Here is a 21304-nt window from a genome sequence, read left to right on the forward strand (position 1 = left end):
GAACATGTAACTTGTACTTAGAAGTTATAATAACATGCACAATAGAATTTTCAAGCACTTTTCTTACACGTCAATAATTCATATACCAAATCTTCTATATGTGTGTATATGTGTGTGTTTGTTTGTTCCGGGATAACTCTCGAAGGCCTGGAGCGATTTCAACCAAACTTGGTACACGTATGACTTACAATCTGGAAAGAAATACTGTGGGGGTAAGACACCCCTAGCACCCCTAGGGGTGGAAATAGGAGGGAGTGAGATGTAAACATAATCGAAAACGACCGATATTAGTGTGGAATCCGTAGTTGTCGAGGTCGCTAAGATGAAGTGACACTCCCAATGCCGTTCATTTTGCACTATAGTTAATTATATTCCTGTCTAATAGAAGATTGGGATAAATAAATACCTGGGCAACGCCGGGCAATATAGTGATAAAGTTAAACTTTAAAAATGGGGATGTTATGTTATTTAGTCATGGGAATACTGTATCTGATGCTCCTAATATTAATGATACCAGAACCAGTCAATTTCTATTACGTGTAGAACATGAGACTGCCTCGAATACATTTTATTATTGGGGAGTGAAAATAATTAAAATTTTCTTTGTATAATAAATTAAAACAAGTTATTAAATTTCCCCTATAGTACTAAAGCATTCAAGGAAGTTGACAAGGACACTCATGTTTTAAAGTCGTCAATAACAATATCCTTGATACAAATATTTGAAAGTTTTGTTAGGTTTTCTATGGGATTTTTTTTCACCTTGACTCTTTCCGTGATATTTATTTTACTAAAACTAAAAAGAATCCTTAGTTTATTTACTCTCCTTGAACCCTTCGTTCATGATTTCACTTTTACTTTTAATGTTCCTCTACCGCACGAAGTTTGTAGAGTATAAACATTTTTAGAACAATTGAGAGTGCGTTTCATTAACATAGTAACCAAGTTGGTCATCGTTCAAAGCATAAGTCATATTTGTTCCTTTACAATTTGTCTTGTACAAGAGAGTATTCACTTATATGCCACATGTTCTTTCCCCATAATGTTATTTAAGGCTCTTTACTCTTTGTTTGTTTCTATTGCTAATATAACGTAGTGATAGGTAAATATTAAGTATAGAAATAAACAGAAGTTTTAGAGAGGAAGCCAACTGTAAAATAGAATTTAACGCATAGTAGTTCTCAATATACTGGGTGGCCAGAATTAAAGTTACCCAATTCAGTAACCTGTTTGAGGCATCGTAGAACTCTGAAATTTGGTGAATCCACTATGCAAACCATTGGGAAGAGGATGGCGATAAAAAATAGTTTAATTTTCCGCCACCAGGTTGGAATGTGGCGCTGTGCTTCCATGATGGGTTGTAATAATGACGTAAACTGCTCCAATTGGTTATGGATTTGCCTTTACCTTGCAATCTTGCAATAAACTAGAGATTATTTTCTCGCAACTTTCAGCCACTAACAAATGTCTTTCTAATTAATAACTCAGCTAAATCACTTAACGTGAGTGCTGAACAAAAGTTCGGAAGTGATCACCATGCCGCTAAATAAGAAAGAACGTGCATTGCTGGTGAAGTTGTTTTATCAGAACGGTAGTAATATTGCTGGCACGCATATTGAACATTTCAACCTGGTGGCGGAAAATTGAACTTTTTTTTATGGTTACATCTGCATCAACTGCACGTTTGCTTTAAATCACGAATATCTGTGTTGGTATCTCCCGCCCGCCCTATTGAATTCCGTATGCTTACAAGAACTGGCCTCCATCACGGCCGCTCGAAGCCACAATGCAACAGTTTGTGTCGGAGGTGAAACAAAACTATATTAATTAACGGAAAACAAATGCTGACAGTTTCAAGGTTACTTTTTAAGGTAACTGAGTTAAAGTTACATCATTCAAGAAGTAAATCAGTGAACCTACAGTTTAATAAATAAGTGAACTAAGAAAATTCAAAGTAATCCAGTTTTCCATACGAAAAGATAAAGAAAAGTAACTAAAAGGAAGTCTTGATTTCCTTACTTGTTATTCAAAGTTATATATTACAATTACCGTTACTTGTTAACTGCGTTAAAAGTAAATCATTAGACCTACTTCCAAAGTAGTTGATATTTATTTATACATACTCCCCATAACATAGCTATTGCTCCACTTACAACGGGGGTTTACAAGTAAATAAATTTACATATCGTATACATAAACATAAATGTGAACATATACAAACACATAAAACCATAATTGATATCAATGTCTATTTTCAGTTGTATGATACATACGAAAATTATATTTAGCATTAATAAAATAGTTTAAAATATAAAAGTGTTAAAGCACAAATGTTTAGACAAAACTAATTAAAAATAAATTGTTTAATAACAAATACATAATTTTTATAAGATAACAAAATCGATGTTAACATTATTTTGTATTAGTACATTATGAGCTTTACATATTTGAACCATTACTGAATTTTGATGGACAATATTTTTAGAATTAACCAAAGAAAATGTCAAATAAGAACGAAGCGTTCTAGGTTTAATTGTGAATCTTATCAACTGAAGACAATATCACCTCCCGCACCTGACACACACACAAGATAGAGTAACCGTGGAAAACTAAACTTAATTTTCATCTCTACCATGAATGTATTCGCTCGCTCTTTGTGATTTAGCAAATATATTAACATTTACAGTACAAAGTTTTCATTTACAATGGCATTTTCAAATTTGATTGGGATAATATATCCATCTCATTAAACATTTTTGACTAATGATAGTAATGTACAGTCACGGACACATCTTGGTTGTAACAACACCATTTACTTTCAATTAAATCATTACAACCCAGAAGTGTCCGCGACTGTACAATATGGTTCTTGAGTTCGTTTTCTTGGCCATGTTTTTTCTTGGGCTATTCTTTCCGAACTCCTCGGGGATGAAACCCTCCATCCTTCAGGTTACTTCAGGCGATCTTTCTACAAGCGTTTTCCCTTCAAGTGTTCTTCAATTCTCAATACATGATTGGACCACTGAAGTATTTTTGTTGACCCACTGTCCACTCGGAAAGCGGACATGACTTCACAGAACGTCGTACTAATCGTTAAACCACAGATATTTGATAGCAAGGACAGATCTGCAAAAATCAGGAATTGTGGGGATCAAGATAAGCTTTATTATACTTAATTTCCACTATAAAATTTCTTGTGATAATATGCTTTTATCAGTTAAACATTTTGCACGTTCAAATTGCCATGTGCTTGAGATATGGGTTGTAGAGGAGAAGGTCTAAATATGGGCGAAGGTTTAAATATGTGTTTTGGAGTTATCAGCGCTCCCGGGTGCTGCAGGCTGGCAGAGGCTATTGGAACTGGTTCTCTGTTTGTTCGGCTGAGGAGCAGACGACACGAGAGTATCGGCAACAGTGTGCGAGCGACGTCTGCTGTTAGACCGCGAAGTGCTCTTTTTAAGGCCTCCTGAGTATAGCGGTCCGGTAAAGGTTCGCTTCGATCACGCTCAGCTCGCACTTCGGTCACTATCAGGTGGCAAGAATATTTGAGTGGAGCGTGAGGGGGCGGAGCTTGACTTTGCCGAAGCTTTATCGCTCAACCCACGGTTCGGCAGCAGTCTTCAGCCCCGTTGCAGAGGATACGTAACCCAGTTTTGTGCGACATTAAATCTTTTACGTAAAATCTTTAACAGAATTGCAGATCTACAAAGTCCCTGTAACAACAACGCTTCAATGTCTTCCAAAAATTGAAAGAAAGGAAGGGGAAGTCGATTTTTTAGCGGCAAAATTTTGATGAAAGGTGGACAAACATCAACGAAACTCTTCAATAATGCTATAAATAAAATGTGATATTACGATCTTCCCGAAACGATTAGATACGATCGAAGCCTGTCCATATATTGTTTCATGTGACTTCGTATCAGTTGTCCACGTGCAGTGCTGTGCGAATGTTTGTGTACGTACTTCGAGTGGCGTAGTTTCAACGTCGGTACCTTGTAATCAAGGAGTCCCAGGTTCGATACTTGGTGGAGTCTCACAGTGGATCGGATCCTACTTTCATCTGTATATTCAGTACCGATTAGCCTATCTGTGCATAAATTGGATTTAAAACAAAAGAAAACTCAAGTGTATGTACTTCGGTTGCAGCTTGCTCTTTTCTCATGCAGTGCAATAGCTCAACATCGAGAGCATTTCAGAGGTTGCGAAAATTGCAAACGTGAGACGGGGTTTGGCATCAATTAGGTGAGTTACGATTGCGTTTCATTCTAAGTTTATATTTAGTACATATGCGTATTTTTATTATAGTTATAACTTTTAACTTAACCACTAACCTAACTACTTGATCATTTATATTAAAAGACGTACATAAATTAAGAATATTTGAAGATAAAATCCTTAGAAAAATATTTGGAGCTAAAAGGGATGGAGTGGAGATAGTTACATAATTTAGAACTTCATAATTTGTATTCCTGTCCAGATATTATTAGAATTGTTTAATCTAGAAGACTCAGGTGGGCAGGGCATGTGGCACGAATGGGAGAGGAAAGAAGGATTCTTGTTGGGAAACCTGATGGTAAGAGATCTGTGGGAAATCCAAAACGAAGATGGAGAGATAACGTTGAGATGGACCTAAAGGAAATCGGTAGGGATGGAAAAGATTGGATTGATCTTGCCCAGGATAGGGACCAGGAGCGCCGACTTGTCAAAATTATTGGGGGGGTCCTCTGATCACTGAAATAAATTAATGAATGACTCACTCACTTCCGTTTTGAAGTTTTGGCCTCAGTGTTCGCAATCTCGTAAAGGCTCATGAATTCCTCAAAAATATTAAAATTTTCATTTACAGTTCGAATGCAAAATGTCAATTGTTCACGGATGTATATGTCACAAGTTTCCTCAACCATAATAGCAAAATATTTCCGACTTTTAACATCTGCTACCACGGAGCGCAAAACAGATCTCCATAATATATCAGTGATCTCGTTCTGAATGTCATGTTAGAGCCATTTGTAGCCCGAACGTCCCATCCACTCTCCTAGTTCATGCACATCTTCTTTTGAAACTCTTTTTAGTAAAAATGTTAACAATACTCATAATTATATACTTAGTATATAGTAATAAGTCGTGTGTTTTGCTGTCTGTGGTCATAGCCCCCCAAAGTTGATGGTGTAGAACATTTCAAATGTGTATTTAAAGTTAAGTTCATGTGGCACAATTCAGAGTAAACTTTACAAGAGAAGCAAAATAATACATTAGATTCACTTAAGCAAAATTATTTGGGGGGCTCTGCCCCCACATCGATAACATTGGTGGGGGGGCTCGAGCCCCCCAAGCTCCATGGAGTCGGCGCCTATGATAGGGACAGATGGAAGGCTTGTGTTGCTGCAGCCATAAACCTTCGGGTTCAAGAAAGCTAGAGTGTTAGTTATTACTTCTAAAGGAATCAGAAATTTAAGATTTTCTGCAGGAGAGTCCACAATGAAGAGATACGCCACTGATGACAACCATTCGCCCTTTGTAGTCAAATAAAACGCAATTATATCCAAGTAGCTTCGAACGCGTTGCACACGATCACATCTGGTCACGTTTTTCCTGGATTACGAAAACGATTGTTATCGCACTCGAGATACAAAATCACGAGTATTCATTGGCCATTCGTGCAAATAGAATACGACATCAACTGACCCTCCCTCCCCCACCGACCCGATGTTTTGACACGTCGATCAGAAGTGCAAGAAGCTCAGTGATGCTTTAGTGCCGAGTGAATAAGCATTATCAGTGACTTTCATAGGAACCGTAACCTTCTGTACTTTTACACACGGCCCTACTAGGACATGGCTTCATAGTGCAGATGCCCCTTCCCCCTTTTTTAACTCGGGATCCTTGGCCTTGTGACCAATGCTAGTTCGAAACCTCGGTTCATTGTATTCCTGGTACGAAACGAACATGAGTGAGCAGTGTGGAGCTAAATCGTAGGATTTCACGCGTCTTTCACGTTCCAATCCACGTAGATCTAGTATGTTTATCGTCGTCTGAAGATGTCGTCCACAGCTTGTGAATCTTGCCCTTGCTCGTAAGTGAATATTCTGTGATTTTCATCTCCTATCATTTTAATTAAGGTAGTGCTACAACTGTTTTAAGCATTGCCATTGGCTGGTAGCTTTTTTGAGGTAGTAACAATCTGTGGTGATTAGGTTAGGCTCGCTGGGTTTGGTTCTCTTAGAAGAAGACTACGAAAATGGTTGTAGCAGCAATACCGACCTTCAATTAAATCAAATTTATTCACATTTCACGTCAACATCTTTTGAAACATTACTAACAGAGTCTGACAATGTTAATATGCATGTACGTACTTTTGATATCTAAAAATGATCACTCTTTAAAATTTCTCTAAAGGAAACAATGAGACGTCGCTTGCTTTGAAACTGCGAAATAATATCTCTCAGATTATGAAGCTTCCTTGTCCTTTTATTATACAGGGTGTCCCAAAAGTCCGGGCTCATAGGGAAAGTCGGAAAAATTGAAGTAATGATAATTTCTTGCAGGTAAACGAATGTAGATGAAATGTATGTCAGGGATGGAACGTACACAATGCAAGAGAAAACCAAAATTGTAATTCTGCGTGCCTCAGGTCTCTCCCAACGGCAAACATGTTCCCAGACCTCATACCCCATGATTTTTCTTCTTTTTTTTCAATGGGGCACCTTAAATCTGTTGTGTACGACACACGCTCACGTTCAATGACAGTCTCAAAGAAAACATTGTTGCTGCATTACACGCTATTACGCCAACAATGTACAAAGAGCTTTCCATTCTCGTATTCATACCATACCTGCAGGGCTCAAGAGGGGTATCAACATTCATCACTTCAAGACTTGTGACTTTTCCTATGAGACCGGACTTTTGGGACACCCTGTATATTGCTACAACCCTTTAAGTATTTGCTTTTCATTTGATATGAAATATCATTGTACGTACTTTAAAATGATAATACCAGGCATTAAGTTCGATTCGTATTTGTTTATCTGTTCTTGTTATATCTTTTTACCACTTTGGGTTAATCGCTACGATGAGGATGAATGATGATGAGACGAAATTGATGAATGGGCTCTCACATATAAACATTCAACGCCTCAGTGGCCTATGTAATTGAGTGACGTGCAATAAAAAGGTAACTCACAGTATGCATAACGCACAATATTCAGTCACCCTGCACGATTTCGCCATCAAAGGTTCCGAATTCGAGCTGTACAGTCAACGGCAAAGATAATGGTAGGCAAATTGTCCACCGCTATTCTAATTACTTTTTTATTCTACATCCTGTGTCGTTATAAGGAATGAAACTATGTTGGTTCGATGCAGGCATTGTTCTCTGCTTATTGAAGTCATTATTTCAATTCATTTCTTCACATTGTGTAATACAGGCCGAATGAAAATGGTGGTGGACAATTTGCCTACTGTTTCTTTCGCCGTTGGGGTACACGAGTGTTCTTTCATAAGTTTTATCTATCTAATCATCATTGTTCCTTATCATCGCCAGTAGCGCACAAATAGCAGAAAAGGCGACGTAAGATAAGAGAAAAACTAAGAAAAAAACCTCACTCCCAGGCAAGACTCGAAACTGTAACCTTAATCCAACATTCGAAGCATTTGGTCACCAAGGCGACGAAAGTAATAATTAGGGAAAGGATTTTAAGATGCAAAATTATGGTCGGGAAAGGAAAAAAGCTTTTGAAGAGGTTTTTAAAAAGGTGCTGATAAAATGCCTTTATTCAATGTTCTCTTTTTCTGCGCCTTCTGTATATAATGCGCGCGGACCGCAGAGAGAACTGTTGAAGTTTGTGTTTTCTGTCGAGGGGTTTTGCTACATTATCGTGGGAACTATTTGGGCTGCAATGATTATATTATACCATTTTATAGCTCTCGTTCTGCTCTACGAAATGAGACTATAGGATTTCATGTAGCTGCTCAAGAAGAGTGAAAATCATTCATTTTTCTGTCCAATTGTTTAAGAAAACATGAAAGAAGAGGAAGAAAAAAGATGCGAAACATCAAAGAGGGGGTAAAAAGGGCATAAATGTACTAATTTGTAGAATGTCTCTCTTTCTTGTGTATATCTATTACACTCAAATATGATATGGTGTATATCTTCCTTATTGCCACATGTACAGTTTGGGTTTTGAACAATTCGAATCTCTTGTAAATGACTTTTAGTAGTTGTTCGTCTTGACGTAATACAATTTAGCAATACTATCACATTCCTTGTACGTACCTTTAACTTTTGAAAAACAGGGCCTGATTCTATTAAAATTAGCTATACTCTGATAAAAAACTGCCCGCATTTTGAAATTAACTTTTGCGCCATTCGTTCCAGTTTCCCTTCAACTCTTTTTGGTAAAAGGTCTGTGTACCATGTTTTCAGCTCCAGAACAGGTTAAATTTCCCTAGCTTGCTTTGCATTCAAATCTTCAATTTCATTTCCTAAGGTTTGATAATGTGCTCTAACCCAGGTTAAATGAATTATCTTTCCTCTGTTCCTTAAATTCTGTTAAGTTTTTACACAGTTTATAATGTATGGAGAGCATTTAAATAAAATAAAGTAAAGTGCTCCCCTGTGCTTTGCACCACACCATGAAAGGCGTATAGGGGGTATGGAGTTGGGCCCCACACTTTCTTGATGTCGGCCGAAAGTGGGGTGATGTGATCAGCACCACGCCCCTGGCCGCCTTTACCCCTCAGAGTTCCCTCCACTATATACGACGCTGGGTGAGCGCCGGAGCCGCTTGAACAGGTGAAAAAAGTCCCGGTTCTCCCCCGCCAGGGATCGACCCCGGGTCTCACGCATGGTAGTCAGACGTCCTAAAAAATAGGAATACCTTATGCGGTAGTATCATCCCTCCACAAACACAAACATCCATGTCCTAACCGGAATTCCAACCCGGGATCCCTGGCGTCGTAGTGCGCTGAGCCGACAACGACTGAGCTACCGCGACTTGGTAGAGCTTTTAAATAATAAATAATCAAAAGGTTTTTGGTGCGATTCAGAGAATTTTGAAGACTTGTATTCGTAGAAGCAGAATTGGTAGTTGTTGCGTATATAAATAACCTCTAACTTCACAACCATAATCGAAATTTGCAAAATATAACATTTTATAAAACTCCATCGCCGTAAGAGACTGGCATGCGCAGGTGGGAGCTGATGGGGCTACATCCAAATTTTGATAAAATAAAAAAAAGAAATAAAATAAAGGTAGTAAACAACTTGGGAAAACCAAAGTGGATGGCACTGGTTAAGATTATTTTCTTAGACTTTTAAAACGAAGGCTAAGAGCGGTAATTACGAAGTATTTGATTGTGTGACCCGTTTCTGTAGAACGCGGATGTGTAATATCCGATAATATCCTGCGTACGCTAATGCCGTAAGGTAACTGAAACACAAAGCTTATTTACGAGGATACTGTATCCTCCTTATGGAACTGAAAATTGGGCTCATTGACCTTCTGGTTCTTTCAATATTGTTTACTTTACTCTCGTGGTTCGATCACGTGGTGAAGAACAATGATGCCGGTGAGGAAATCACGGAAGAAAAACAACTTCTGATAAGGCTGCCCAAACACGCTATAAAGGTTGCTTATCTTCCAACATTTCGACCAGTATCTACTCTGATAAAGGGGTCCCGGGTTCGATACGCGGCACATAGGGGTTACATCTCTTTAAACTTAAGGTCAAGTCCCGATTAGTCTGTGTGTACGTAGAGTGGACTTGCGTAAAGTGAACCAAACTCTGAAAGGAAAGTATGTAGTATGTACAGTCACGGACATGAATGCATTGATTTTCAATGAAATCGTTACAACCCAGCAGTGTCCGTGACTGTACGTGATTTTAATTACCGTGTTTTGCACATGCGCCTCCCCGATGGCGCAGTGTTAGCGTTTTCGTTTTGTAATCAAGGGGTCCCGGGTTCGATACCCGGTGGAGGCACGTATTGTTTCGGATCCCACTGTAAACTGTAGGTCCAGTCCCGATTAGCCTTACTTACTCCCGCTCCCTCCCCTTGAACTTGATTTTCCTAAAAGAAATAGGACAGTGTAATTATTTGCTCTTGCATTTCAAATACTTGTTAACGAGTTAGAATGTGATTATAGCCATAGGTGGCAGAAAAGAGAAGTAAAATAAATCATATCAAGCAAGCGATATTATGAAAATACATAAGTGGTTTGACATTAACAGTTGGTTGAACTTTCTATTAAATCTTACTCGTAAAAGTGCCGATAATAATAATCATTAAACATGTCCATAATATATTGGTTGTTATCACCTCAATCAAGAATCATGGGGGCACTTGTCCCCCCCCCCCTCTTGCCCCGCTGACGCGAAATGTGTGTGTTGTGAGAGAAGAGATTTTCAGACAATAAGCTGAAAGTAATAAAAAGGAAGCTAAGGTTTTCGTAAGTTGAGAAAGAGTATTTGTCCATGATTCACAATTACGTAATCAGTTGTGGTAATGTGTTTGTATGCCATTTGTACACATTATTCCGAATCGACTGCCCCATTGTTTTCCGAAGTGCTTGCCAGACGAACCACAAGCAGAACGAAAGCTCCAACCTTTATCAGGATTGCAGAGGGGTGGAAGACCGTGTTTTGTGACTGAGAATGAACGTGCATGAGTTCCGGTGCATTCCATAGCTGATAAGGGACTTCGATGGTTGAAAGTGAGCAGTTGCGATACATATTTGCTTAGTTCAGAACTACACTCCAACGTTACGTATTGTCTTTGCATGTGTGTCAGTGGGGAACGTGAAGCAAGTTCTTCAATTACTGTAAGTAGCTTCAAAATGCTCTTTTATAATGTTGACAGTTAGCCAGCCATTCGTTATACTGACGCTCTGAAAGCACAATTTCCTACTACTATTTGTAATATTTTATCTAGCTCTTTAGGATAAGTACTGTTAGTCTTATATAGCCTTGACAAATTATAGCAAAACGTACCATAAATTGTCCACATCTGTAAGGGATAACACGTTCATTTTACTCCATATTACAAAAGTTGTCCCCGTTTGATTTTCTATAAGAATAGAAGTTTTGAATCTATAGTTCTGTTACTGATTTGCCTCTGTCTTAAATTTCTTAAAAGACAAGGAATTTGAAAACGTCACGTTAGTTAGTCTCATACATAAATTCAACATTTTCTTCGTGTGTAATTTTCTAGTTTCACATACATTTTGGGTACATTAACATCAGGCCCGTAGCCAGGATTTTATTTGGTGGGGGGGCTCATCCCTTATCAGCACAGGCGTCGCCAGAAATATTTGATAAAATTTGATTAGTAGAAATAATAATGACAACAATTATTTGCACAGTTATAATTGTTATTTTACAATAATAACTATTATAAGTTATTAAAAATAAACCAATTATAATTCCAAATTTATTGTTATTATAATTCATTATGATGATATAAATGGAGAGGCTATGCCACTCGATCCACCATATGAGTGAACTGTTGCCCATTAATTTTCTTACATTTTGTACAGTTAGTGTACTGAAATTCATAGTTATTGTATTTTATTAACTTCTACAGTCCGTTAAAAAAAGGCTTCAAAAGTTAGGCCAAATTTTACTCATAAAGTTTATATTGTGTGATCTCTCAAAAAGAAAACTATACATTTTGAGAGCTGTGGATCCATTTATTCCTTGGATTAAATGGTAGAAAATAAAAAGGTATGACTTGAGATGACCGGACCCCTCTCCGATTTTCTTCATATTTGGCATACTCACTAATTGAGGCCTCCTAATCACGAATCTGAAGTTGAAATTTGTCGGTCACGTCTAGAAATTGCGAACCATTGACGTTGGCCTCACAAACCATTGGCGCTAGCCCCACAAACCATTGGCGCGTGGTTAGGTTAGGCAAACATAGTTAAAATTTGGTGTCGTGGTAGTATCAGAAATATATATACGTATTTGGTTGTGAAACAAAAAAAAATCGCGAAAATCGACAGTTTCCATTCCGAAAACTAACGCCTTATTTTCGCTTATTTTCGTTTCCGACAAATTTTAACTTCAGATTCGTGATTAGGAGGCCTCAATTAGTGAGTATGCCAAATATGAAGAAAATCGGAGAGTGCTCCGGTCATCTCAAGTCGTTCCGCTTGTATGTGCATAAAGTGGACTAACAGAAAAACTATAAATGTTAGTAACAGTGGTTCTACATTAGCATGCAATGTTAATTGAAATTGGAAAAATCCATTGTGTCTAGTGCTTTACGAGGGTCACTATTTATATTTTGAGCCTAACAATGAAAAAACAGGAATTTGGCATTGAAAACTGCTTTATTGTTTTTCGAAGTATTCTCCTTTATGGTCAATACACTTTTGCATTCGTTCGAATCATTTGTCAAAGCAGTTTTTCCAATCTTCTTGAGACACCTCCATAATATGGTTTTTGAACGCATCAACGGCATCTTCCGCCGACGAAAATCGTTGTCCACGCAATTTATTCTTGACATTCGGGAACAAGAAGAAGTCATTGGGTGCCAAATCAGGACCGTACGGCGGATGACCCATCAATTCGATTTTTTGACTGTTCATAAAGTCGGTTGTTAGACGAGATGTGTGACAGCTGGCATTGTCTTGATGAAGAATGATCCGACGGCGTTTGTTTGTTTTCCGTATTTGACCGAAGACCTCTGGCAAACAAATTGTTGTGTACCATTCAGAGTTGACCGTTCTACGTTCCTCTAAAGGCACGGTTGCCACATGACCAGTTTTCCCGAAAAAACAGGCGACCATTTGTTTCGACGTGTTTCGAGCGCGAACAACTTTTGTTGTAATGGGTTAATCTTGAAACACCCATACAGTCGACTGCTGTTTACGTTCCGGCTCAAGTAGAGCAGGTCAGAGAGTTCTGCGCCCGAAAATGAGGCTCGGTGAGGCTCGCAGTGTTGCCAACCCCTTACTCGAAAAAATCACCAAGGTTTTTATCTCGGTCTAACCTAATTTAAAGCAAAAAGCTGGCAATACTGCGAATCTCACCGAGCCTCATTTTCTTGCAGTGTTGCCAGCTCGAGCGAGGCGTAGCCTTTTACGGTGTATGTTAACGGTTTGCTCTCGTAAGGCATGAGCCTTATTTTCTCACAGTGTTGCCAGCTCACCCCAAGAATATTTCACCATGTGATATTTTACAGGCGAAGCTAACCTACAAATGGGAGTTGGCAACACTGGCAACATCAATTGCGGTTCAGTGTTGCCAGCTCACCTCAAGGATATTTCACCATGTGATATTTTACAGGCGAAGCTAACTTACAGAGTAGAGCAGGTCAGAGAGTTCACAAACCGAAAATGGCGCTCGGTGGCGCTCGCAGTGTTGCTAACTCCTCACTTGAAAAAATCACCAAGGTTTTTGTTTTTGGGTCTAACCCAACCTCAAGCAAGGAGCTGGCAACGCTTGAGGCTTTCTCGCAGTGTTGCCAACTCACCCCAAGAATATTTCACCATGTGATATTTTACAAGCGAAGCTAACCTACAAATGGGAGTTGGCAACACTGATTAGTGGAGGTAGCCGGGTTCACCAGCATCAATTGGCGATCAGTGTTGCCAACTCACCCCAAGAAAATTTCACCATGTGATATTTTACAAGCGAAGCTAACCTACGAATGGGAGTTAGCAACACTGATTAGTGTAATCAGCTCAGTTGAGCGCCATCAATTGGCGATCAGTGTTGCCAACTCACCCCAAGAATATTTCACCATGTGATATTTTACAAGCAAAGATAACCTACAAATGGGAGTTGGCAACACTGACTAGCGGAGGTGCGCGGGTTGAGTGCCATCAATTGATGTTGCCAGTGTTGCCAACTCACCTCAAGAATATTTCACCATGTGATATTTTACAGGCGAAGCTAACCTACAAATAGAAGTTGACAACACTGGTAACATCAATTGCGATTCAATGTTGCCAACTCACCTGAAGAATATTTCACCATGTGATATTTTACAGGCGAAGCTAACCTACAAATAGAAGTTGACAACACTGGTAACATCAATTGCGGTTCAATGTTGCCAACTTACCTGAAGAATATTTCATCATGTGATAATTTACAGGCGAAGCTAACCTACAAATGGGAGTTGGCAACACTGACTAATAGAAGTGGCCGTCCGAATCAGCAGCAGATGTCACCTACACTGTTCCATCCGGGACTCAGCCAATCTCTGTTGTCCGAATTTGCGGTAGACGTGGAGTCGGAGGGCGACAGATGCACGCTTGAACTCGCTGTGACGCTGCGCTTGGCAGCCATATTCTAACTTTCACTTTGTACAGACAATATTTACCGATTAGAGGATGTAAAACTCTATATTTTAATATTTTATCGATAATACTGAATGCAGAAAACATAAATAATGAAATAGCGTGTTATATTTTTAATGTGAGTAGTTAGGTGGAAATCATTGTCATGTTTGTTTGCGCCCCAGAGCGCGGTGGGTGAAGTTCGGGCTGACACCTGGCGGGAAAAGTGACATGCAGATTCGGACGACTTGGACGCGACTTCGAGTGCCAATCCGGACACGGTTTTTGTAAACCTCTCTCGGGAACGATGTGCCACACACGCGCGCGCGCGCCTATCGGTAGATTATGTTTCGCGTATTTATTCGTTGCGCTGACACAGCGTGATGAGTAAATAATGCATTTTCTCATTTTTAAAGTACGTAATCTTCCAAGTCCCGGGGACACTATATCGTGACTTTTGTAAACCTCTCTCGGGAACGATGTGCCACACACACACGTGCACGCGCTGGCGCCTCTTATTATTTTTGTATTGTGACTCAAGAAAACAGCACCAAAACATCAAAAATTTATTTTACTCATTTGGCGATCACCAAAACCTCAAAAAATAAAAAAAAATAAAAACTTATTTTCTCTCCATGTTTCGCGCATTTATTTGTTGTGCTGGCACAGCGTGATGAGTAAATAATGCACTCTCTCACATTCTTGAAGGATGAATGCATCTTATCGTAATTTTCCAAGTCCCGGGGACACCAATGTTTGTATATCGTGATTTTTTTGTAAACCTATTTTTTTTTGGGGGCGATGTGCCATATACACACGCGCGCGCTGGCGCCTCTTATTATTTGTGCAAGAAAAACATGTTAAACCTGTTAAAACTGCTCTGTAACCCTCTCGTTCTTCACGTCGTACGCGAAAGACTTCTCTGCAATCAGGATAACGCTGCACACGGTATCATCGGGCAGCGCGTCGTGGAACTCGCAGACGACCTTGATGTTGGTTCGATCGTTGACCACCACCTGCTTTCTCTTAGATGTGTTGATGACGAACATCGGTCTGCGGGTTTTGAATTCGCTGGGCGTGTAGTACATGTCCATGCTTCCCTCGGTCACGCGTTTGAAAGAGGTGTAAGCTTCGTAAAGTTTGAGATAATCGTTTTTGGTCATGTCGAGGTTGTAATTCTCGCGCGGGAAGACTTCGTTGCGTCCATTTTTGAGATAAACGTTCTTGATCTTGCAGTCGTCGAACTTGCTGGAATCTTTTTCCTGGTTGTTATTGCGCCCGGTTTGAAAGAACACTACGACGAAATCTGGCATGTCGAACTGTATGTTGTTGAACTGAGTCGTCACGTCGAATTCCATGTGACTTCCCGATGCCATCTTCTGCACGCACTGGTAACCGTGAAAGCGAATCGGCACCTGCGGATTCTTCAAGATCTCCGCTTTGTACTTGAGGGCGTAGTTTGTTTCGTATTCCACGATCGGCATTCTCAACTCCATGCTCCGGATGACGCACTTGGCTGCTTCGGGTAATGTGTTGGCTATCGGCGTGCCGTCAGCGTTCAAGTTGGTGTATCGCATCAGTGCGTCGTTGTCGTTGGCTGCTCTTCGAAACGTGACGCGCAATCCCCCCTTCCACATGATCTCTTTGTAGTCGGAGAAGAATCCCGGCAGCAGACGCATGGGAAAGAGCACCGTGTGACTTCTAGTCGATATTTTGGTCCTCGCTTCGAATCCTCCCGCCTGGTAGTATGCTGCGTCTGTTTTGGATAATTTCAATGTTCCCACTGCCGTCGACGTGATGCCTGGATAATCTATTCTGTCTATGACGGTGTTGTGTTTCCTCACCTCCACCTGTGAGAACAGGTGAGGCACGAAGTTGTCCACGAGTATCAAATTTGCATTGGGTGGAAATGCGTCTCCGCTTTCCTTCTTCACCACGTCGAATTGAAGGTAGAGGTCCGCTCTGTGAGGATGAACAAACCCGTCGCCTACGTCCACGTCGTATTCGATCTCCCTGTTTGCTTCGTTGAGATTGGCGAACGTGCGACGGTTCGGAGGAAAAGATTGCAATTCATAACTTTCGATTTGTTCCATTTTCACTATGCGTGTTATTTATTATACGTTGATCTCCACGATGGCCGTCGTAGTGGCACCTGCAAAATCCACCACCTCTCCTTTCTCGTTCGTCACCACCAACTCTATGTCGTCTATGCGGTTGCGACATACTGGAAAATAGATCGGCGAAGAGGGCGTGTAGATGATCGGTTCCATGAATTCGGAGCTGGGTTTGAATGTGGCTATGATTCCTGTCTGCTTGTGACTTCCTAACAATCCGTCCGAAGATTTAGTGATCATGCCTTTCGCCACGTTGCAGTGAACGTTTAGAGTTTCTATGGCTAGAAATTTAGGAATGTTGGTTGCCGTATGTTTGATGCCAGCTTCGAGTTTGGTGTCGTTCTCGAAACCTAAAAGTTCTCCCATGGTGCCCAGGTTCACGGTCTCCATCGCGGATAGGATTTCCACTCTGTGCGTGACCGAATTTTGAGAAAGGTACGTGCCTTTGGGTAAGTGAGCTTGCAAAGTGGAAATATTGTATTGGCCTGGCGTGACGACGATGTGTTCGCTTCCGACACTAATTTTATTATTGTGCAGCGTGACGTTAGGTATGAGGTACATGCTGTAGAATGCACGGAGAGCTACGGATTTAGGATAGACGATGTCGTCGTGCAGCGTGAGTTTCAGGATCGAAGATTCGCTCGTGAGATGGAACACGCCCATCGTGTTTAAGATTCCACAATGCTTTCTGAAAATGTTCCACCGACGGGTTATTTATTTTAGACATGTATGCGAGAACAGAAAGGCATAGGTGGTCGCAGTTAACATCGGTGAAACCCTGGATGCGTTTGTCATTGTAGTAGAGGTTGGCAACACTGAGATACTTCACCAACCTGGCAGGCGGTGTGTCACCGAACGAATCGAAAACAAATGCTTTGTCATCGTCAATTTTGAGGTAGCATATCCAATGTGTACCACGATTTTTGTAACTGTCCAGGTTGACCACGCCATACTCTTTTTTCTTCACAGCAGAGGGTAGAGAATCGGACATGAAAACACCCCTGAAGTTTCTTATTCCCAACAGTTCGATTAGAGATTCAATATCGAAGTTGGACAGGGCTTCTTCTTTTTTTTATATTTTTTCAAAGCATCGAGGTTGCTTTTTTGCTTTTTGGTTATACCTTTCCCCTTCTTCTCCATAGCCAGATTGTGACGTTTTTGTTCTTCCAACTCCGCCTTGTTCTTCTTCGAGTCGATGACGGTTTTCGCGATGGCGGCGCTTCCGCCGGCCAAACTTCCAACGGCCCCCAATGCTGCCAGGATGGCCGGGATGCTGAATATGAAACCTCCGATTTTTTGCTGTTTCCGCGAACGCTGCAAGCGTCTCAATTGAGGTGTGCTGAGAAGTAATTTCATTCCGTGTCCTTTCGTCAAGCAAGAACGTTTCTTCTCACGTTGTTTCTTGGTGAGTAACCCATCGAGGGCACCTAGATTTTTCAGATTGGAGTATGGTATCTGGTACACGACACCCTTAGGCTTCATGTTGATGCTCTATATGTTATCTTCACGGTATGTTATTTATATATATGTTCTGAGATTTTTTTTGCTTTGTGTAATTTTTTTTTGGTATGTTATTTATATATAAATGTTCTGAGATTTTTTTTTGTTCCGTGTAATTTTTTTCAAGATATACTTCGCGCAGAGTCGTTACACAAATTCTATTACGTGCTTTGTTTTTTTACCAAGAAGTTCTTTTGTACCCTTGTACACGATTCGAGTTTTGTTCTCGATTAAAATAGCTAGCTTCTCGTCGGATAACATGTCAGCGTATCGATCTGGTAAAAATAGACTGTATTGTGCGTTGAGCAACAGACGCGCCTTGGGGCCATACTGGGTAGAAACAATTGAACCGGAAGTTATCGTGTAAGGTTTGTCCACTTCTAATTCCTGAATTTTTACATATTCGACTGATGAATTTAGCATTTGTTTTAATGCTTGGGCGTCTAGTGATTGTTTACTCATTTTATAAATGGCAAACACAATTGGAGTTTTTTTTTTTTTTACGTAGTGTTATTTATATACCGAAGAAATTTTTTTCACGGGTTGAGAAACTTTTTTATTTTCTACACACCCCATCCAAGTTTTTGTTTCGTGTTCATGGCGATGGTGGTGCCCAGTGCTGCAACTCTTTCTCCCAGCGAAGCGTCTCTGCTAACGAATCTTTCGAAAGCTGCGTGCTCTAACTTTCTGTCTGCTTCGTGACGTGCATCCAGATCGGTGCGAGTGGTGTTGTAAGCGATGTCGTGATCTTTGCATGCGGCGTCCAACAGATTCACACCCTTGTCTCCTCTCTCCAATCTTTTCTCGAGTTTGGTACCTGGTCCGCAGTACTGGTAGCCAGGTAAATGCATCTCGAAAGGTAACTTGTTGATGATGTCGTTCACGAGACCCTTTCCTTCGGCCACGTTCCAGAATCTCGGAGGCAGCGTGTTGATGATTTTAATGAGGTACCCTATGCCCTTGTCGTCGTTTACGATGAAGTTGGAAAGTTTTGTGCTGATCATGTCCACGATGCCAACCTTCTCGTTGTAGAAATTACGATTGCCTGCATTCTCCTCTCCTGCAATAACCAACAACCTGTCTATGAGCTTGCGCACGTCGTCCACCCACACAAACTCTTTGGGCAGGGTGTTGTAGAGTTTGACGCCGCTGCCTGTTTTCACCTGGTTCCATATCGGCTTGATGAGATTCCTGTATTTTTCGCCGCTGCTCGATTTCACCCTATTCTGCGTAGCGTCGTTGTTCTGGTACAAGGCGTCCGTCATGATCAGAATTTCCTTGTAACTCTGGTAATCTTCTTCGGTGTAATCCTTCGGCTGCTTTTTGGCAACGAGTTCCCACAGTCCCACCGTACCCGGATACCTGTTCCAGCTATTCTTATCGCCTAAATTGACTTTAATGTCGTTGCCTTCGAAGGTCACCTTCGATTTCCCAATCTTCCATACCACACCGCCGCCTTCATTGGTTTCCATGGTGGGATACAATCCGAACACTTCATCCTTGTCGAACTTACCCGTACTCAGGTAGTCTCGTGCCAAAGGTCCCAACTCGATCTTATCCAAAGACGACGACGTGCTGCTTATGGCTCGACGTCCTGGCGGTACGTCCTTCAGTTCGAACGGCGTTGAAGGAATGCTCGAAATAGGCGTGGGTACGGTGTAACTTTTAGCTGCAAGTGGTACGAGTTCGTTGATCAAATTTTTATTTTGTTCTGTGACGCCTTTAATTTCTTTACCTAGATCGCTGATGGCGTCGATAACAGGTTGATCTTGACGTTTCTTCTCTTCGTAGAATCCGCGATTCTCGGATTTCCAACCTTTGAAACGTTTCGCGAGGTAGTTTCGCAACTTGAGATTTTCGTCTTCGATTTTTCGTTTCGTCATAGCGTTATTTATACACGTCGTTTCTCACAACGTTGCAACGTTTAGAAAGTCGTTGATTTTGTTTCTGTATTTTCCGTCGTTGGGTTTTCTCGTCATGTCGATCGTCGCGAATCCGAAATCGTCACTGTTCCAGCAAGAAGTGCAGCAGCGTTCCGAAAATTGATTGTAGTTCATGTCTCCGCCTACGTAGTCATCGTACGCGTGCTTGAGGTTGGTGTGATCTTGACGAAACAAACATATGAAATTAGCGTTGTCGCGTACTAACTGTTTTGGAATTTTGGAAAACGTTTGAGCTAGGAAGAAGCAATCTATTCCTTTGTGACGACCTTGCGTGAAAAAATTGCGAATTTCATTTTGATTTTCCAGGATAACATCGTCGAACACAACAACTGAATTTTCACGACAATCGTCGAGTGGTTTTATTTCCGAAGAGAACGTTGCAATGTCCAGACCATCGTACAGTTTCATCAGTTGCTGGTATTTCGCTTGCTCCAAACTTTTCGAGAACACGTACAGGTGCCTGTTCTTCCAATCTAACCAATTCGGTGCGAGGAGAAAATTGTCCACGAGCAGTGTTGTTTTCCCACACCCCGAAGGACCTACGATCAGACAGCGGATGCTGTCGGGAAGCAACTCACCGTTCTTTTTTCTCGTTTGACTTTCCGAATCCGGTAGACGTTTCACCACGTTCCACGTACTCACAAGATCACTTCGTTCGCGTTGATCCAACTTTTTTCCGGAAGTCCCAGCCATTTGACAAACAGTTTGTCGCCTTTCCTACGCAATACTTTCTCGATGAGGTACGTGTTGGGATGTTTTGTTTTAGAGAGTTCCTCTTCGTAAAATCTTCCTTTCAAAATCTCGCCGCTACTATCTTTTATTATATACGTGTGTCGGTTTCCGGGTAAAACTCGAACCACCGTAAAAAGTTCCGTGCTCCAATTTTTTGTGAACCCCTTCTCCAAGGTGCGTTTGAATTTGCTGATCCTCACCTGGTCTCCAATTTTGAATTTTGATTTCTTGGTAGTCGTGGGAGTGTACTTTGGACAGTAAACTGTAGAAATTAAACGCTGCTCGTCAGATTTCGTAACGTCAGCTGGCTTCATGCCTATCGTTCTGTGTACCGTATCATTATAGGTGTCGACGAGTTCCGGCAGTATGTCGACCCATTTGTAATTTCCTCGAAGCGTGAATCGTTTCCACATGTGTGTTTTCAAGGTTCGATTAAATCTTTCCACGATGCTGGCTTTGATGTGACTGAAAGTCGAATAATGTCGAATGTCGTGTTTCCGAATAAATTTTTGGAATACGGCATTGTAAAATTCCTTCCCGTTGTCTGTTTGCAAAAACCGTGGTCGTCTGTCGCTTTCGCGAAAAATTGTCTTAAATGCTTCCGTTACGCACGTTCCCGTTTTGGCTTTCAAAGGTAGAGCCCATGAGAATTTCGAAAACGTGTCTATGACGGTGAGGAGGTACTTGTTGCCCTTGTTCAATTTATGCACATTTTTTAGATTGCCGCTAC

The 21304-nt window shown here is 40.9% G+C and overlaps 1 protein-coding gene across 2 annotated transcripts in view; it reads left to right on the plus strand.

The window, feature by feature from the left end:
• Nucleotides 1-5771: 5771 nt before the first annotated feature.
• LOC145981319 (proton-coupled zinc antiporter SLC30A2-like) overlaps nucleotides 5772-21304 on the plus strand; it is an 84693-nt gene continuing 69160 nt past the window's right edge. The window contains exon 1 of one of the 2 annotated variants that reach the window (XM_083114524.1): nucleotides 5772-6073. In XM_083114524.1, the coding sequence (XP_082970650.1) occupies nucleotides 6039-6073 (35 nt within the window). In that variant the 5' untranslated portion in view covers nucleotides 5772-6038. Of the gene's footprint in view, nucleotides 6074-10622; nucleotides 10821-21304 lie in introns of those variants that run through there. The other variant, XM_083114525.1, reaches the window with a different exon arrangement.

The sequence above is a fragment of the Lepisma saccharinum genome, chromosome 29 (genome assembly GCF_977018435.1).
Source record: "Lepisma saccharinum chromosome 29, izLepSacc3.1, whole genome shotgun sequence".
NCBI classification, from domain to species: domain Eukaryota; kingdom Metazoa; phylum Arthropoda; class Insecta; order Zygentoma; family Lepismatidae; genus Lepisma; species Lepisma saccharinum.